The 15,275-nt window shown below is 41.1% G+C and overlaps 1 protein-coding gene across 5 annotated transcripts in view; it reads left to right on the top strand.

Annotated features, from left to right (window-relative positions):
- The window catches only part of LOC127358299 (ephrin type-A receptor 7-like), a 140,468-nt gene that overhangs the window by 100,610 nt on the left and 24,583 nt on the right, over window positions 1–15,275 (top strand). For all 5 annotated transcript variants that reach the window (XM_051391284.1, XM_051391283.1, XM_051391282.1 and 2 more), the window contains exons 6-7: window positions 11,648–11,772; window positions 14,571–14,859. In XM_051391284.1, coding sequence (XP_051247244.1) covers window positions 11,648–11,772; window positions 14,571–14,859 — 414 coding nt within the window. The remainder of the gene's footprint in view (window positions 1–11,647; window positions 11,773–14,570; window positions 14,860–15,275) is intronic.

Below are 15,275 nucleotides of genomic sequence, written 5' to 3'. Positions count from 1 at the left end.
TGGTAATTTCTCTCCCTCCTCCTCCTGCTTCTCCATTTGCAACCACTCTTTCCGCTATCTTTTCTTTCTTTCGCCGACATAATCACTGCTGCCCTCTTCCTCCTCATGTCTGTGCTTCTCTCTATCCTCTATGCAACTTTCCCCGTCTCTTCTTACTGTACCATATTTGTTTTTCTGGGCACGGTAAGCTTGTTAGCAGCGGGTGGTAAAGCTTAGCTGGCAGCTGAGGACCAACAGAGCCTGAGGATTTAAGGGCATGGTCTGAGATTGGGAGAGAAGGTGCTAAAGGTTGTTATATTATGGCCAAAAACCCCAACCACACATATATAGACACACAGGGGGTCAATTTACATGTATGCATATATAAGATTTTCTTTCTTAGTGGATGAAAAGTGTCTGAAACAGCATATTAAATCTAGTGACATTAAGACGCTCCATTAAAACCAAATACAAATTGAATTTTTTAAAAGCATCTCCTTGAACCGGATTCTTGCACATGCACAGTGGAGGAGTGGATTTCTCCCAGACAGATGGGGTTTTATCAGGACTCTCCAGGCCACCAAGGGGAATGGGGGAGTTTTGCATAGCGTGTCAAGGATGGATGGATGGATAAAAGGGAAGAGGAGAGAGGGGGATAGAAACATGACTTGGGTTGCGTGAGGAGATGGGGCATGGGCTGGGTAAATGGGGGATCAGTTTTGCCCAGGGCTCATGGGGCCCCTTATCCAGCTGTGGATTAGGGATGGATGTGTGTGTGTGTGTGTGTGTGTGTGTGTGTGTGTGTGTGTGTGTGTGTGTGTGTGTGTGTGTGTGTGTGTGTGTGTGTGTGTATGTCTGCTCTGTGTGCACCAGGCCATACATTTTTATGTGTGTACACTACCATGCTTGCGTGCTGTATGCCCTGTGCATTGCTTCTTGCTTGATTTGTGTATGTGCAAGAAAGGATGCGGTAATGACATCTTGCCTCAGCATTGTTCAGTGTATATGTGATTTTGTGTTTGTGTATGTGTGTGTGATCAAAACACACTTGGGTTTAATGTCTTGGCCCCCAGTGGTACATCCAAAGCGCTTTAGCTGAGGCAGGGAAGAAGAGAGGGATGCAAGAAGGCTGTAGAGATGGGGTGGAGGTGCGGGTCAGGGAGGAGGAAGGATTGGCATTTCAATATCCTGAGAGGATTACTGGCCGGGCTTTAGATGGCTGGTCCCCGCGGAGTTACATGGGCCTGAGAGATGGACGCATAAAGGGAGGCGAGGAGAGAAGGATGAATATAGAAGTGGAGGGATGGGGAGAGGTGAGCGGTGTAGCATTGTGAGCAGGATGCCTTCTGGGTGCAGGGGAAAGGAGGCATGGGGTGAAGAGCCAAAGCAAGAATACATGCATTTCTTCAAAAATGGTGTGCATACTGTAGAAACTTTTTTGTCTGAACTATCTGGTGCTTTAAACAAGTATCTGTGAAAACTGCACATGGAGTACATTTACAAGTTCCTGGGTGTGGATTAAAGTCAGGAGATGAGAGGAGGACAGTACGCTATAGAGATAAAAAAGACGAAATGGAAGAGGAACATGAAAAGTCAAAGACGACTTGGAGCAAGTGAGTAAAAGTGAGATGAGCAGCACAGGATATAAAGAGTAAGAATGCAGGAGAATAAAAATGTAAACTTGAGCGAAGCAGCAATTGGAGGAAATGTTGGTATCAATAGTGGAAGAAGCTCTCAGATCAAGTACCAATAGCATAATATAGAAATACTCAATTACTCCACTCCAGTAAAAGTCCTGCATTTAAAAATCCTACTTCAGTAAAAGTACAGTATTATGAGCTAAGAAAAATACAAATTCTGCAGAAAACTGATATATATATATATATATATATATTGATGTTGTAGTAACATAGAAAGTTTGTTTTGGAGAGTTTTACCTCTTTGGGTCTTGAACAGTTACTTAAATTAAATAGTCGGAGGGGGAATCTATCTTTGGTGGAACAATAAGGTGCTTCAACCAGACACTGCTTTTTTCTAAGCCAAAAAGGTTTGGATCCACTGATAAAATCTTTGCATTGTACTTTGCAAGCTTATTAAATAATTTTTTAAAGGTCCAGTGTGTAACCTTCAAATGAGCCTTTTATATCTATAAATGCCACTGGATGCTACAGACGCTCGAGATCTCGAGAAAATTAACTCGTTATCACGGGAAAATGGAGGAAATAAAATGTATGGATGCATGGCCCTTTAGGGCTTCCGTAGGGTGCCTTTGTTGAACCACTGTTTTTCTACAGTAGCCCAGATAAGACAAACCAAACACTGGCTCTAGGTAGGGCCACCATAGTTTCTCCATTGCACTTAGAATGGGAGGGTGAACCGAGGGAGTTGCAATCTGCAACTACATGACTTGATGCCACTAAATCCTACACACTGGACCTTTATTAATGTAAAATCTGAAAAGTATCTATCAGCTGTCAAATACATCTAGTGGAGTAAAACGTACAATATTGCCCTCTAAATTGTAGTTGAGTAGAAGTATAAAGTAGATTAAATTGGAAATAGTCAACCACAAACAACCATTGGATATTTGAATGATGGAAGGAAAATAATACATGAGTCTAAACAAAATGATGGAGTTGTCTCTGACTCTCTTGATGTATCACCTCTCATGATTTTATAAGGACCCTGGCTTCTGAGTATGCATTTCAGTTTGAGTATTTATGCGTTTGAACCTGAATTAATTTTTGATCACACCTTCCTCTTCCCTGCATCATGACAGAAAAAAACTGTCAAGTAATGCTTTGTTTTTTTCCCACTCGTCTGAATGAGTGCTCCTCTGCTTCTTTGTCATTTAGTTTCCAATAGCCTTTTTTTTCTCCACTTTAACACCTCTTCACCGTCTCTCCCCTCATCCTAGCCTCTAGCCCTCTGCATGGAGGCGTTTGGATCTTTTTTGCCTCCTTAATTAGAAGTGATGGGAAGGTGAGGCTTCAGCAGGCACCAAATGAATAGAGTCATCAAGCTACTTTTCAGGACTATAGCCCAGCCAGTTAAGACGCTTTTTCACCCTGTGATGGGAATTTTAATTGCCTACCTCTTGGCTTATAATTGGAGTCTATGAAGAGGCACTCTCTGGGTCTTTAGTAATGTATGTGTGTTCGTATGTGGATTTTACAGGCTGTTTCTTGTTGTTCCGGGAATTGTAGTGTTCACTTAGTAACAAAAACATAGCTTGGAGGTACAGTAGGGGATGACACACACACACACACACACACACAGTGTTATACTCATAATCAGAGTATTATACAAGGCTCGAGGGCTGTCTGTGATGCACATCTTTTTCCAATACCCCTCTCAGGAGGGGAGAGAAACAGGTGAAAACACAAACTCTCATTGTCGCGAAGACACGAGAAAGAAAAGTTCAAACTTCAAAATCATTCTCGTCTCTCATTTTCTCCATCTAATACCTTGTGAGGGCTTTTTTTCATGCCTCCGTTGAGAGAGCTTGGCTGTGTTTGTGTGTGTGTGTGTGTGTGTGTGTGTGTGTGTGTGTGTGTGTTGCCATCTTTGTTGCTGTAGGGGAGGGGAGGTTGGCGGCTTCCTGCTGTGTGTGAGAGAGAGAAAGTTGTGCAGGGATGCAGCTGTCTCTCTGAATGACAGCGTACTCTGATACAACAGTAGGTGGGTGACAGACAGTTCAGCTCATCAGACCAACACTGCACACACAGAGACACATACACACCTCTTCATCCATTGTGCCTCTTTTACCTCATTTTATTACAATATACACAGCATGCTATACTATACACACTATACAAGACTGTGTATATTTACACACTTTTTTTCACCATTTAAAAAAGAACATGATGTAACAAATTGAGATAATTGTACTCAACTGTACATGCATTCCCATGAAATGCTACCTATAACTATTCTCCTTAGAGCAGACTTACACTATTTCAGATGCAAATATTTACTTTTTACTCCCCTGCATTTATTTGATTGCTTTATTTATTAGTTTACTAAACAAATTCAGATTTGGTATAGATTAAACTGCCTACCATTATATAACATTGATAAAATTTGCTCCACCTCTAATTATCCTAAAGGGTCAGATCGTGGCCATGTTGCACATTTTATTTAAGTAAAAGATCTTAATACTTCATTCAGCACTGCATTCTCCTAACCTATGAGATCACCTTCTCTCTCAGCATGTTTGACTTGCACTTGACTTGAGTTTGCACTTTCACTATGTCGGTAGTAAAGAAAAGAGGATGTGGAGACGTGAGTGTATATGTGTGCATGCATTTTCTCTTTTTGCAGGTCTGTCTGGGCAGATAGAGCTTCCTTCACCTTCTCAGCCAATCTCCTGCAGCAGGCTTGGGTCATCCACTCTGTTTGTGTGTGTGTCTGTTGTTGCCAGAGTGTGCGGCCTGTGTTTTTATTTGTTTGAGGCTCCAGGCTGAGGCTGTCTGGCTTGACGGACGTGTCGTGATCAGACCATGCCACTGCCTTTAGGCTAAAGCACACTGGGCCCAAAGAGTGTTCAGAATCAGTCAGTGTGCAGCTGTCAAGAGCAGTTTAAGCAAGTCGGCCCCAGTCGTTCTCCCCTGGTGGAGGGGTGTGGGATGCCAGATTTGACAGATTTGTGTGCTCAGTAAAGGCTAAACCCAACAGGTAATAGGTGTTTACTGACATACAGCAAGTCCTCATGTTTTCCTTTTCTTAAAATCATCCTCTAATCTGACTAGACAAAGATCACTAATGCCAATTTATTATCAGTTTTTAATTGCATGTATGTGCAGGAAAGTTCCACCACTTCATTGTAAGCTCATATTCAGAACCCAGTGTTTTTGCACAGCTGCATTATATTGATCAGGCCCTTTTGAATATATCAAACAGCGAGAGACTCTTTGTCCTGCTTGCTTATTCGCTTGCTGTTCTAGTTGTTTCTCTCACCCACCCACCTGCTGACTGACACATTTAATCATTCCATCACTGAGACTCTCCTCTCTCTTGCACAAACACACATTCAGACGCACATGCACACACTTAGGGTAGATCAAGTCCCTGCAACATATAATCTTGTAGTTTAGAAGAAAATGAGCTGTATCCAGGTGTCTTCCCTGCACCAGTCCTCCTCCTCTCAGACAAAAATATCCAAATTTGTGTGTGTGTGTGTTGGTGTGTGTGTGTGTGTGTGTGTGTGTGTGTGTGTGTGTGTGTGTGTGTGTGTGTGTGTGATTTTGTGTGCATGCGTGTGTTACACTAAGACAAGACTTAGTCCCTCTAAATGCCTCCTCTCCCCTTTTTTTGCTTTACTGATATGAATGGTAATAACCACAGATAATACCTGTCTCTGACTGCGTCTGCTCACCTCACCTCTGAAGAAGGATAATATAAATTCAATCCTCATCCTTTCCAAGTGTTGCTCTTTCTTACTGTATACTCCTACTTGGGTTATTTGGAGCAGAGCAGAATCATTTTGTGCATTTGGGATGAGGTGTCCAGGTGGTTGGATGCTGATAGGCCAGATTAGACTGAGTGGGCGACAGGTTGCCAGATAGCGCTCCACTGCTGGGGCAGGATGATAGCCACAGATTAAAACAGCAAGACCCGCTGCAAGATAGTGAGACCTGGGTGGGGGTAGCTGCTCTTATATACAACATCATTAGATTTGGATGCAATCACATGCATGCACTTATAACCACCTGGTGATTTGTGGAATAAAGATCCTGCGATTTAGAACAGAATAGGTTGCTTTAATGTTTTTTCCTAGTTCACAATGTCACCATTCATTCATTTAAAAGTGTGAATAATTAATAAAAAATGTTTAAAGATGGATGTATATACCAGCTTGCTTTATTTAAAAAATATTCTAAAAGCTGTTCTTGAATGCTTTAGTAGGCTTTAGAGCTATAATAGTGTATCTGCTTTATTACCCACACCATTATTCTGTAGCAGGCTTTTAAATGTATTTAGATTTGTAGTTTAAAAAGCAAGGTTGCTTTTAATTATGAGTGCATTTAATTGTAACAGCTAGATGTAACTCTTCCCACCTTTTTATTTTCTTACATCAAAGAGCCTCTGAAAACCTCCTCTAACTATGTGCTTTTAATTTAGTCAGCATCAGGATTGCATTGCTTGACTGTCTGAGAGGAGACCACATTTGATAGTTGAAAGTGTGTGTAGCAGTGGATTCTGGCTTCAGAAAGTGAAGTGTCTGTCAGCAGGATGTTTGAATAGTTCAAATCTGAGTGAAACATTTTTATTTTCTGATTTTGGGTGAAGAAAAAGTTTAGCTTGTAGACGCGAGTGACAAGTGTAAAGTTAAAATGAGTGAAAAAACTCACACGTACTTGGCCGTTTGAAACTTTGATGACTTTATTAAAGAAACGCATTTGCACATGCACGCTCCACTGGGATTTTGGAACCACTGACAAAAATGCTTATGGCAGTAGGTGAAAAAAGCCCTAGGGACAGCCCAACCAAAATAAACTTAATGTTCCCACTCCTCTGCTGTCAGTCACATAAATCGTTGCGCTATCAGTTTAACCCCAGGTAGAAGCCAGTGGTGCTGTGCCCAGAGGGAACAACGTTCTTGCTTCCCATTTAACCCTTTGAAAATGAACAGGCCCTGATATGGCTCTTTCAATAATTCCTGCCTACGACTTATAGCTACACACTCCCTTGCCATTTTCGTCTCCTCACTTCTGAACACACATGCAGTCACTCACTCTTTAATATGCGTAGGCACACAGGAGTGCGTAAAGTTGCACACGTGGCAAAGATGGTGAGAAGTAGAACAATGAAACCCCCTCCTGACAAGATGGATGTCATCTAGGCAGAGGCACAAACAGGCCTGTGGGGAATAGTGGATTCCCCCGAGAACGGAGATGGAGACGGAGCTGTGTTGGGGAAATGGAGTGATAAGGAGAGAGGACGAGAGAGAGAGAATTTTCCGTAGAAGTGGGGAAGAGGGAGAAAAGTAAGAATGACTTCGAGATGTTCAGCCGTGCTTGTGCTGTCACCCCTGGGGAGAGCAGCTCCTCTGCCTGTCTCCTTTGATAACGACACAGAGATGCCAGTTGCACCTCAGCTGCCTCTGTACACATGGATGTAAGAGCCTACAGCAGTGGCTGCCATTTTGTGCCAAAGATTATTCATAAATCTACCTGCCATAGAGACCTGAGCCTACAGCCTGCCACATAACCCCAAGGAATGAGTATCGAGAACCGGGTCTGAACTGGAACTCATAAGAACTTTATGTAGAAACCTGATTTTAAATCCAGGTTTTACATTTTTGAAAGCAAGGTACGACGAATGGGCTTCCTTATTTATCACCAATTAGGATGTGCAGTGTTTACAATATGGTGGACTGTGGCTAGAACTTTAATGTCAAAATGTATCACCACATAAAAATTAAGTGAAGTAAATTAAGTGAAGAAGTTTTTGATTTGATTTATTTTTACATATTTTGATTTATTTAATCATTCAAATAATATGAAAAGGATCAGACCTTTACCCTTAGTGGTCTGGAGTCATCGGACCATGAGTCTGTAACAAATGTCTCAAGGGTGTAGAAATGTACGAACAGCTCGGAAAAAATAAAGAATCAGAAACTATAAAACCTAAATGATAGCCAGCCTAGCTAGCTTGTGCTCACAGCCTGTGGAAGTTTAATCACTGAGAGGAACAGCTGTGTGCTGCCTGTTTGTCATTTCGTGCCAAACTCTATCTAACTCTCTACTTCCTCCTGCCTCACTTTTTCGCTCTCATCATAGTGTCCCTTTGAAGTCTATAGACCATTATCTGTATCAGTGATTGGTATGTGTACAGCAAAGCTTTCATGCTAGATCGTATCAGAAGCCGTATATCTTTGTGATGAGTGCCTATCAGTGAGTCTGCCATGTGATTTCTGCTGTATGATGAGGCTTTGAAAACGTCGTCTGTATACTTCCACAGCAGAGCTGGAGAGGCTTATTGCCCACAAGGCCATCACCTCTTCTATATTACTTGTGAAAATCATTGTGCAATTGTGTGTGTTTTTGTGTGTGCGCATGTTCATGTGTGAGTGCAAAAGCCATTTCAGATGGCAGTCTGCATCGATTTCTTCCTCTCAAATACAGCACCAAACTCAGCATTACCCACCATTTGCTGAAACTCTTGTGTGCATGTGTATGTTGAAGTGGTGGGAGTAAATCTGCACTTATGCCTGTTTGCATGAACGTCAACACGTGTGTGTGTGTGTGTGTGTGTGTGTGTGTGTGTGTGTGTGTGTGTGTGTGTGTGTCTTGAAAATTACTGTGTGTTGTGTGTGAAGTTGATGGTTACTACAATAACTTTCTCATCATTCTTTTTTTTTTTTCGTTCCTAGAATACATTTTCTAGATGATACAGTAGATAACAAAATGGAAGCAGCACACGATGTAGCAGCACGCATCAGTCAATTCATATTTCACAATAAAATGTGTTTTCAAAGCTACAAAGGAAAGCAGCTGAGTTTGTCTGGCCCTAGGAAAGGTCATCATTTCCACTTCAGTATGAAAGTCTGATCATATCTATGAGTGTACATGTTGTATACTGCATATACAGTAATATGTACTGCAGTTTATATTGTATACCTCAAGGGTTTAGAAACAGTTCAGACGGTGATAGTTTGTCTGCCAGAGAAGTTAGAGCCCACTTCTTTGCAGCTGCAGTGTAGAAACACCACCTCAACTGGTGAATTACTTTTGTGTTTGAGCCTTCTGGTGATTGTGTATCGATGGAGAAAATGCGCACACCTGTTTTTTATGTGTCAGATTGAGCTGTGATGTGATCTGAGGTTTGGAGGCAGGCCCCAGTCCTATGCATAATTCAGCACACAAGGAAGGAAAGAATAGCAAACAATAGCCTGCAGTTGTAGATGGGGAGAGCAGGTTGACACTGAGTTTCTCTTTTGTGTTCGTGTGGCAGGAACTTAGAGAAAGGGAGAGGGTGTCTGTTAGCACTCCCTTTCATTCTTAACTGGCATCTTACTACCTTCCTCCTCTTCTCTTTTTCTAAGTTTCTTGTTTGTCCTTTACCACCTGCCCATTTCAGCTGTGTACTTTTATTTTTTTAGATTTATCCCCCCCCTGCCTTTCATGTACTGTGGGAGTAATTCCTTTCTAATGAGCAGGCCCGCTGTCTATTTTCTCTACACTATATAATAAATGCCTGTAGAGATAAAGAATAATTTCTCTGCACTTGTGTATTTACATTAATGTAAACTGCTCATTAGCATTTCCCTGCTCCTTTAGTGCCTTTCTTTTGTACACCCTGCAGTGTAACGCTTACTGTATATGTCTTTTGCTTATGTTGCATTTACATTATGTGAAAGTATTCCCTAGAATGACTTGATGCTTCAAGCAAAGTGTTCATACTTTCTTAATGCCACTAACTGGCATGATTTTAAGTTTTCTGAATACTTCTGAATGTTTTTTCACCTTTAACATACATGGAATCAGTATCTTTTAAAGCATATAAGAAATTACAGTGCCACTAAAAATACATTTTACTATAGTTCTTTTTGATACTTTATATTATAAGACTAACTAAGTTGTTGTGATTTGTGTCTATACATACATATGAGGGTCTATTGGGATATAATGGATTACTACATGTGTGTTTTATCGTATTTTGTTTTTCATAATTAGTATAAAAATAGAACATGACACAATGACGACTAACTTCCAAGGTGCACTGTTACTGAATGAATCCAACTGATTTTAAAATAAATATGTTTAACTTTTTAACTTGCTCACCAGAACTCCCTTCATGATTTCAGAATTAGCATTTTTACACATTTTAATAAAAAAAAAAAAGTGACAGTTTCACATACCATACATTGCAGGCCTGTCATACTGTCTGGATATTCTTCCTCCTCCATTCAGCTTGATTCGGCAGACATAAAATGCAATGATAGATTGAGTGCTCACTGGGAGACACACACACCTGTACACACACACACACACACACACACACACACACACACACACACACACACACACACACATACAAAATATATATATATGAATATATATATGAATATATATATATATAACACACCTTGCCTCTATAATAAAAAAATCACACAAGTCACCATGAATAATGGATAAATACCTGTGTTTTCAGAGACATCAAAAAACAGACAGATGGAGATGGACAGGGAGAGAGAGATACAGACGGATTGAGTGTGTCTTTGATCCGCTGCCTAAAATGAAATGTAATATCCTGCTGTTTGAGAGGATTGAAGGAACTGCACAGATGCTTTGTGTGTTTGTGTGTGTAGTGTATTTGGTGTGTTCATAGTGCTCTTGTGTGAGTGACAAGCAGAACATGTTCATTAGTGTGGCTGTTTTCACTGAGGAAAGAGATGAATTGATGGTTAAAGGGCAGGAAAGAGATGAACAGGAAGTGGGAAGAGCAAGAAAAAGGAGCAGTCAACTGATGGGGTGACTGAGGGGAGGATGAGAGAGAATAGAAGGAAAACAGATGGCAAACAGGTACAGACAGAAACTGTAAAGAAAAAGGGACTTTTCTTTTTAAAAGGGGGTTATTGAAAGGCGATTAAAATAAGTGAAAAACAGCAATAATTATCGTCCAGTCCAAAAAAATGTCAGAAAACACCCCTTACCCTCTCCTACTAATCCTAACCCTAATGGCCTTAATGGCACGGCTCCTCCCAAACAGAAAGGCCTTTTGACTAAGCTAACTGCACCCCTTTATTTTTCTTAGTATTGTTGAGTGACAACCCATTTTGCTACTTCATTATACATGGCATAATTAGCACTTAAGCAAGAGTGGGTGGTGCTTGCTGATTATCATACTATGTGCTGCCTGTCCTTTGTTGACAGAGAAACAAAGAACCGGTCTTTCCTCGATAATGAAATTGTATTTTTGCGTAGCGATCCGGTACCATTAAAAACTGCATCTGAATTCGGAAAGCTTTGTCTGGATAATTCATCTTCTGTTTTGTACTCTATCATGATCAATAAGGGATCTGTCAGGGTAAATTTTCACCGTGGCTCTCCCTTAGATTGAATCACAAAGAAAATATCTCAGGTCACTTTAATTGAGATGCTCGGAGAGGAAACGGGGAGTTCGGATTAAGAGCGTCTCCATCTGTTAGTCTTGTGTCGATACAGACTTGTCAGTCAATCCATACCTGTATTGATCTATTGTCATTCTCAATGTACCGACCCAGGTAACGTTCAATGCCACACATGCACACACACTCACACACTCAGACAAAGAAACGCAGTGTTTGTCCATTCATGGAGTGTGATGAAGTTTTCTGACACATCTCGGCTTCAATAATTAACATGTTACCTCTTTTCTACGTACTTCTGTCCTCTTTCTCTTTTTATGTCTCTCTACAGTGGGAGAGACTGTAAAATATATTATTGCCTGCTTTCTGGCAAAATCCACCTTGTGAAATAATTCACTGTATTCCTCCCTTGACCTTTGCCTCCACAGTCCAGCTTTGTGTAAAAACTGGAAAAACAGGAGAGTAAAGACTATGTTTGATGTCCTTGAGAAAACTCCTCAAGGTATTGTATTGTATATTGGATGAGACTTGAATCCACTAAACTCATCTATCTTCTTCCTCTCTGTCTCTTCTCCTCTTTCTCCCTCTTTGTAGCACCATCACTGATCAGTGAGCTGCGAGCAGAGAAGATCGAGCAGAAGAGCATAACCCTGGTGTGGAGGGAGCCCTCCTACCCAAACAGCAGCCGCACTGAATATGAGGTCAAATACTACGAGAAGGTAAAATCCAATGTTACATCAAAATCTGTCCATAACTTTGTTTTATTTTATTTAAAATATCACTAATCAAGACTTATATATACAGTAGCCTGTTTTTTTTCCACTTACTGTTACTGCCATAACTAGTAAGCTGTAGTAAACTTTAATTCTTCATGTTTGTACTTATATAAATTGAGTAAGAATCCAGCAACTAAATGAAGGAAAGCAATAAAAGACAGTAAAGGTTAAGCACTGAGAAGTTGATTTTTAAGTGTAAAATATTCAGCTCAGTACGCGTCTTGGTCACAGTTCCTTAATAACCAGATTTAAGGGATCTTAAAGAGATAATTCAGTGATTTATTATTGCACTTCTATAAAGTTTAGGGATTCAGAAGAGAGATTAAAAAGTGAACAGTCAAAGTCACAGCGGAAGAGGCCGAGATCTCCTGACTGTTCTAGGCTCCAAAAATGCTGGCTCCTACATTTCCCATTATATAACTTAATAATGTATTTTATTAGACTATCTCTGCCTTTTCCATAATGCAACTCAACAGTGTCTTAGATCTTCTATGTCTCCTAAATGCTTGCTTCTTTTTAAAATCCCAAATTTCATTAGTCTTGAAAATCCCAGAATCATTTGCGCTCCAGTTGGTATCCATGATGACACCAAAATCTGCTTCATGCCTCCTTTTGCTTTGGTGCACCATGCTAATTTGCTGGTCAACTCCATGATGAGTGATACTCAAATTACACAAATGTATATAGACTTATCACAAAGTCAACTAAAAGAAGTGATACATTGACTGTTGTGTACCTTTGGAGCAAATCAGAGGTGGTATTTTTTACACATGATAAAATCATTGTCTTGAACTGCAGACTTGAAATCATGTATTTGTAGTGCATTTCAATGGCCAATTATGTAGAACCCTGAGTCCATATTACTGCCATTTTTTCTTTTGCTTTTATGGACAACAACTCTAATTTCATCAGCCTTATCACGCTCATTTAACATAACATTTAGTCAGATTGTGCCCGCCCCGTCAACAGTCATAGTCTTCACAGTAAATCTGTCATGCACGTAAACCACAGCTGTCATGCTCACGCCTCTCCGTTTTCATACGCTGCATTTTCTGGCAACACCGAGACTTTGTATTTGGCTGTGTCACACTCTCACTCATTTTCACACCTCCTTCTCTTCTCTATGCTTCACCATATTTAATAAAGCCCTTGCTCGTTACTGCTCTACTCCCACATCGTTGTGAAAAAAAAAGAGGGGAAGGTTTGGACGAGAAATGGGCAAGGAAACAGAAAGGAGATGAGAGGAGGTATATGGCGGAGCATTTTGAAAGAATGAGAAGCCTGTGTGAAGAAAGAGAAAAGGTTAGAGAGAGTATTGGGGACAGATGAGGGGAAGATGACTTGGTGGAAAGATGCTTGTAAGAGCACAGTGGTGGAAAGAATGATGGAATCAGATGAATGATAGAAGGGATAGATGGGGAGTAACTGAGAGTGAGACAGGAAGATTGTTGACAGACCATGAAATGAAAAAGGCGTCTACACTGCAGAAAGTAGCCTGTTAAAGTATAAAATATGTTTTTTCTCATTCAGTGTATATCCTTTATTCTTCTTGTTCTCTTATCAAGATGCAGCTCTATGGTATGGGCTTACTGATATCTATAAAATCACTTTATTTGATCATGTATGAGGTATTTAATTTAATCGGGATCACAACCAATAGCACATTGTTGACAACAATAATGACTAACAATGGTAATGACTAATAATGATTAAATCACTGTTTTTTCATTACTTGATATTACAAAATGTCATGTTCTGAGAACTCTTTATTCCTCCTCTGTTCTCTCTTCTGTGCCACATATTGTATTAGCTCACTCCACAGGAGTCACTCATTATACAGTGGCTGCCATTCTCCCATAATCTCACTTTATTTCACTCGGTCCCTCTCTCTGACTCTCTGCCTTCTTTATTACGTCCTCATCCAACTCCATTCTTGGACATACATAAAAAAGCAATAAAGATCATGCATGCCGCTCCCAATCCTCATTACCACATGCAAGGAGCGTTGTGCATACTCAAAAAAGTCACTTACACTCGCTTCACCATGATTACCTCATTTTACCCCCGCACGTACATCAGATTTATCATCAAAGCTGTTATACAAGCTCGCCCTGACTTTGAGCGATCTTATTGACGTGCAGAGATACAATAAAGACTGTTTGTTGGAACCAGGCAGAGATTGGGAAACGGATTGTCACCGAACAGGCAAAAACAAAGATATCAGACGAGTGGAGTAATTATGTTGATGTGTGTCACCTATTCTCTGCCCTCATTGTGCCCACTCTTGCAAGGTGTGAGTCATACTCACATAGATGAACAAATAGGCAACGTCTTTGGTTTTGTTTTCTAAAGACCTCTCTAATGAATAGAGTCGTGCTTTTCTTACTGCCTGGATTATTTTATTTATGTCCAACACGCAGAGTCATATTTCTTTATTGAAAGCAGGTTAAATAAGTATAACTCCTGAACTTGGCCTCACAGACTGTCTTGAGTCTTTGAAACTTTGTTCGACTCTTTGAAGCACTGTTCCACTCTCTCAATAAATGAAACATTACCAAAGTCCTTCATATGGTTACAAATTCGTCTCACACGTCCCCCAGCACTACAAACTGTGCCTTGGAAATGAACAAGACATCTCACAAATGGATTCCACCTACTCGTCTCACTCCTTCCTCTCTCTCTCCTCCTGTTTCTCCGTCTTTGTTTTCTCTGTCTCTCACTTTCACTTTATGTCTCCACAGGAACAAAAGGACCAGAGTTATTCTACTGTGAAGACTGCCGCCACACGGATCAGTGTCAACAACCTCAAACCTGGCACCACATATGTCTTCCTCATCCGCCCTTTCTCTACGCCGGCCCCCTCCTCGTCCCTGTCCTCCTCCCCTCTCTCGTCCTCCTCGTCTTCATCCTCTGCCTCCTCCTCTTCTACTTCTTCTTCCTCGTCCTCCTCTTCGTCCTCCTCTTCCTCTCCGCCGCCCATCGACTACGGAGCATACAGCGCTCCCCTGGAGCTGCAGACACTTGGCGAGTGTGAGTACCCGTTTTACGCCTCCTCCCCTCTCGTCTCCTCACTTTCTCTCCTTCCTCTTAGCACCGCCAGGCAGATTGGGTAGGGGGGTTTGTGTAGGCACCTGGCCAGCCCACACAAGGGGATGTGACTGTGTCTGAGATTATGTGTGAAGATTCAAGATTTTACCAGTAAGCTGTGAAACGGTTCCTCTTTGTGCAAGTTGATACCGGGTCCCTTGTGCCACCTCAAGGTCTGGTTGGGACTCTGTGTGTGTTTCATGCCTTGCACTTCTTGTGAATTCTTTGTTTTGAACCTTTCATTCTTCCAGGACAGGGATTTGTTGAGCTTTCATAGTTTTATAGCGCTGAGCTGCTTCACATCATGATACAGTTCAACTCACCTGAGAGCTGGCCTGCACAAGCATTATCTTCCACTG

The sequence above is a fragment of the Dicentrarchus labrax genome, unplaced genomic scaffold, assembly GCF_905237075.1.
Source record: "Dicentrarchus labrax unplaced genomic scaffold, dlabrax2021, whole genome shotgun sequence".
Taxonomy (NCBI): Eukaryota; Metazoa; Chordata; class Actinopteri; family Moronidae; genus Dicentrarchus; species Dicentrarchus labrax.
This window is presented reverse-complemented; position numbering and strand designations above follow the sequence as displayed.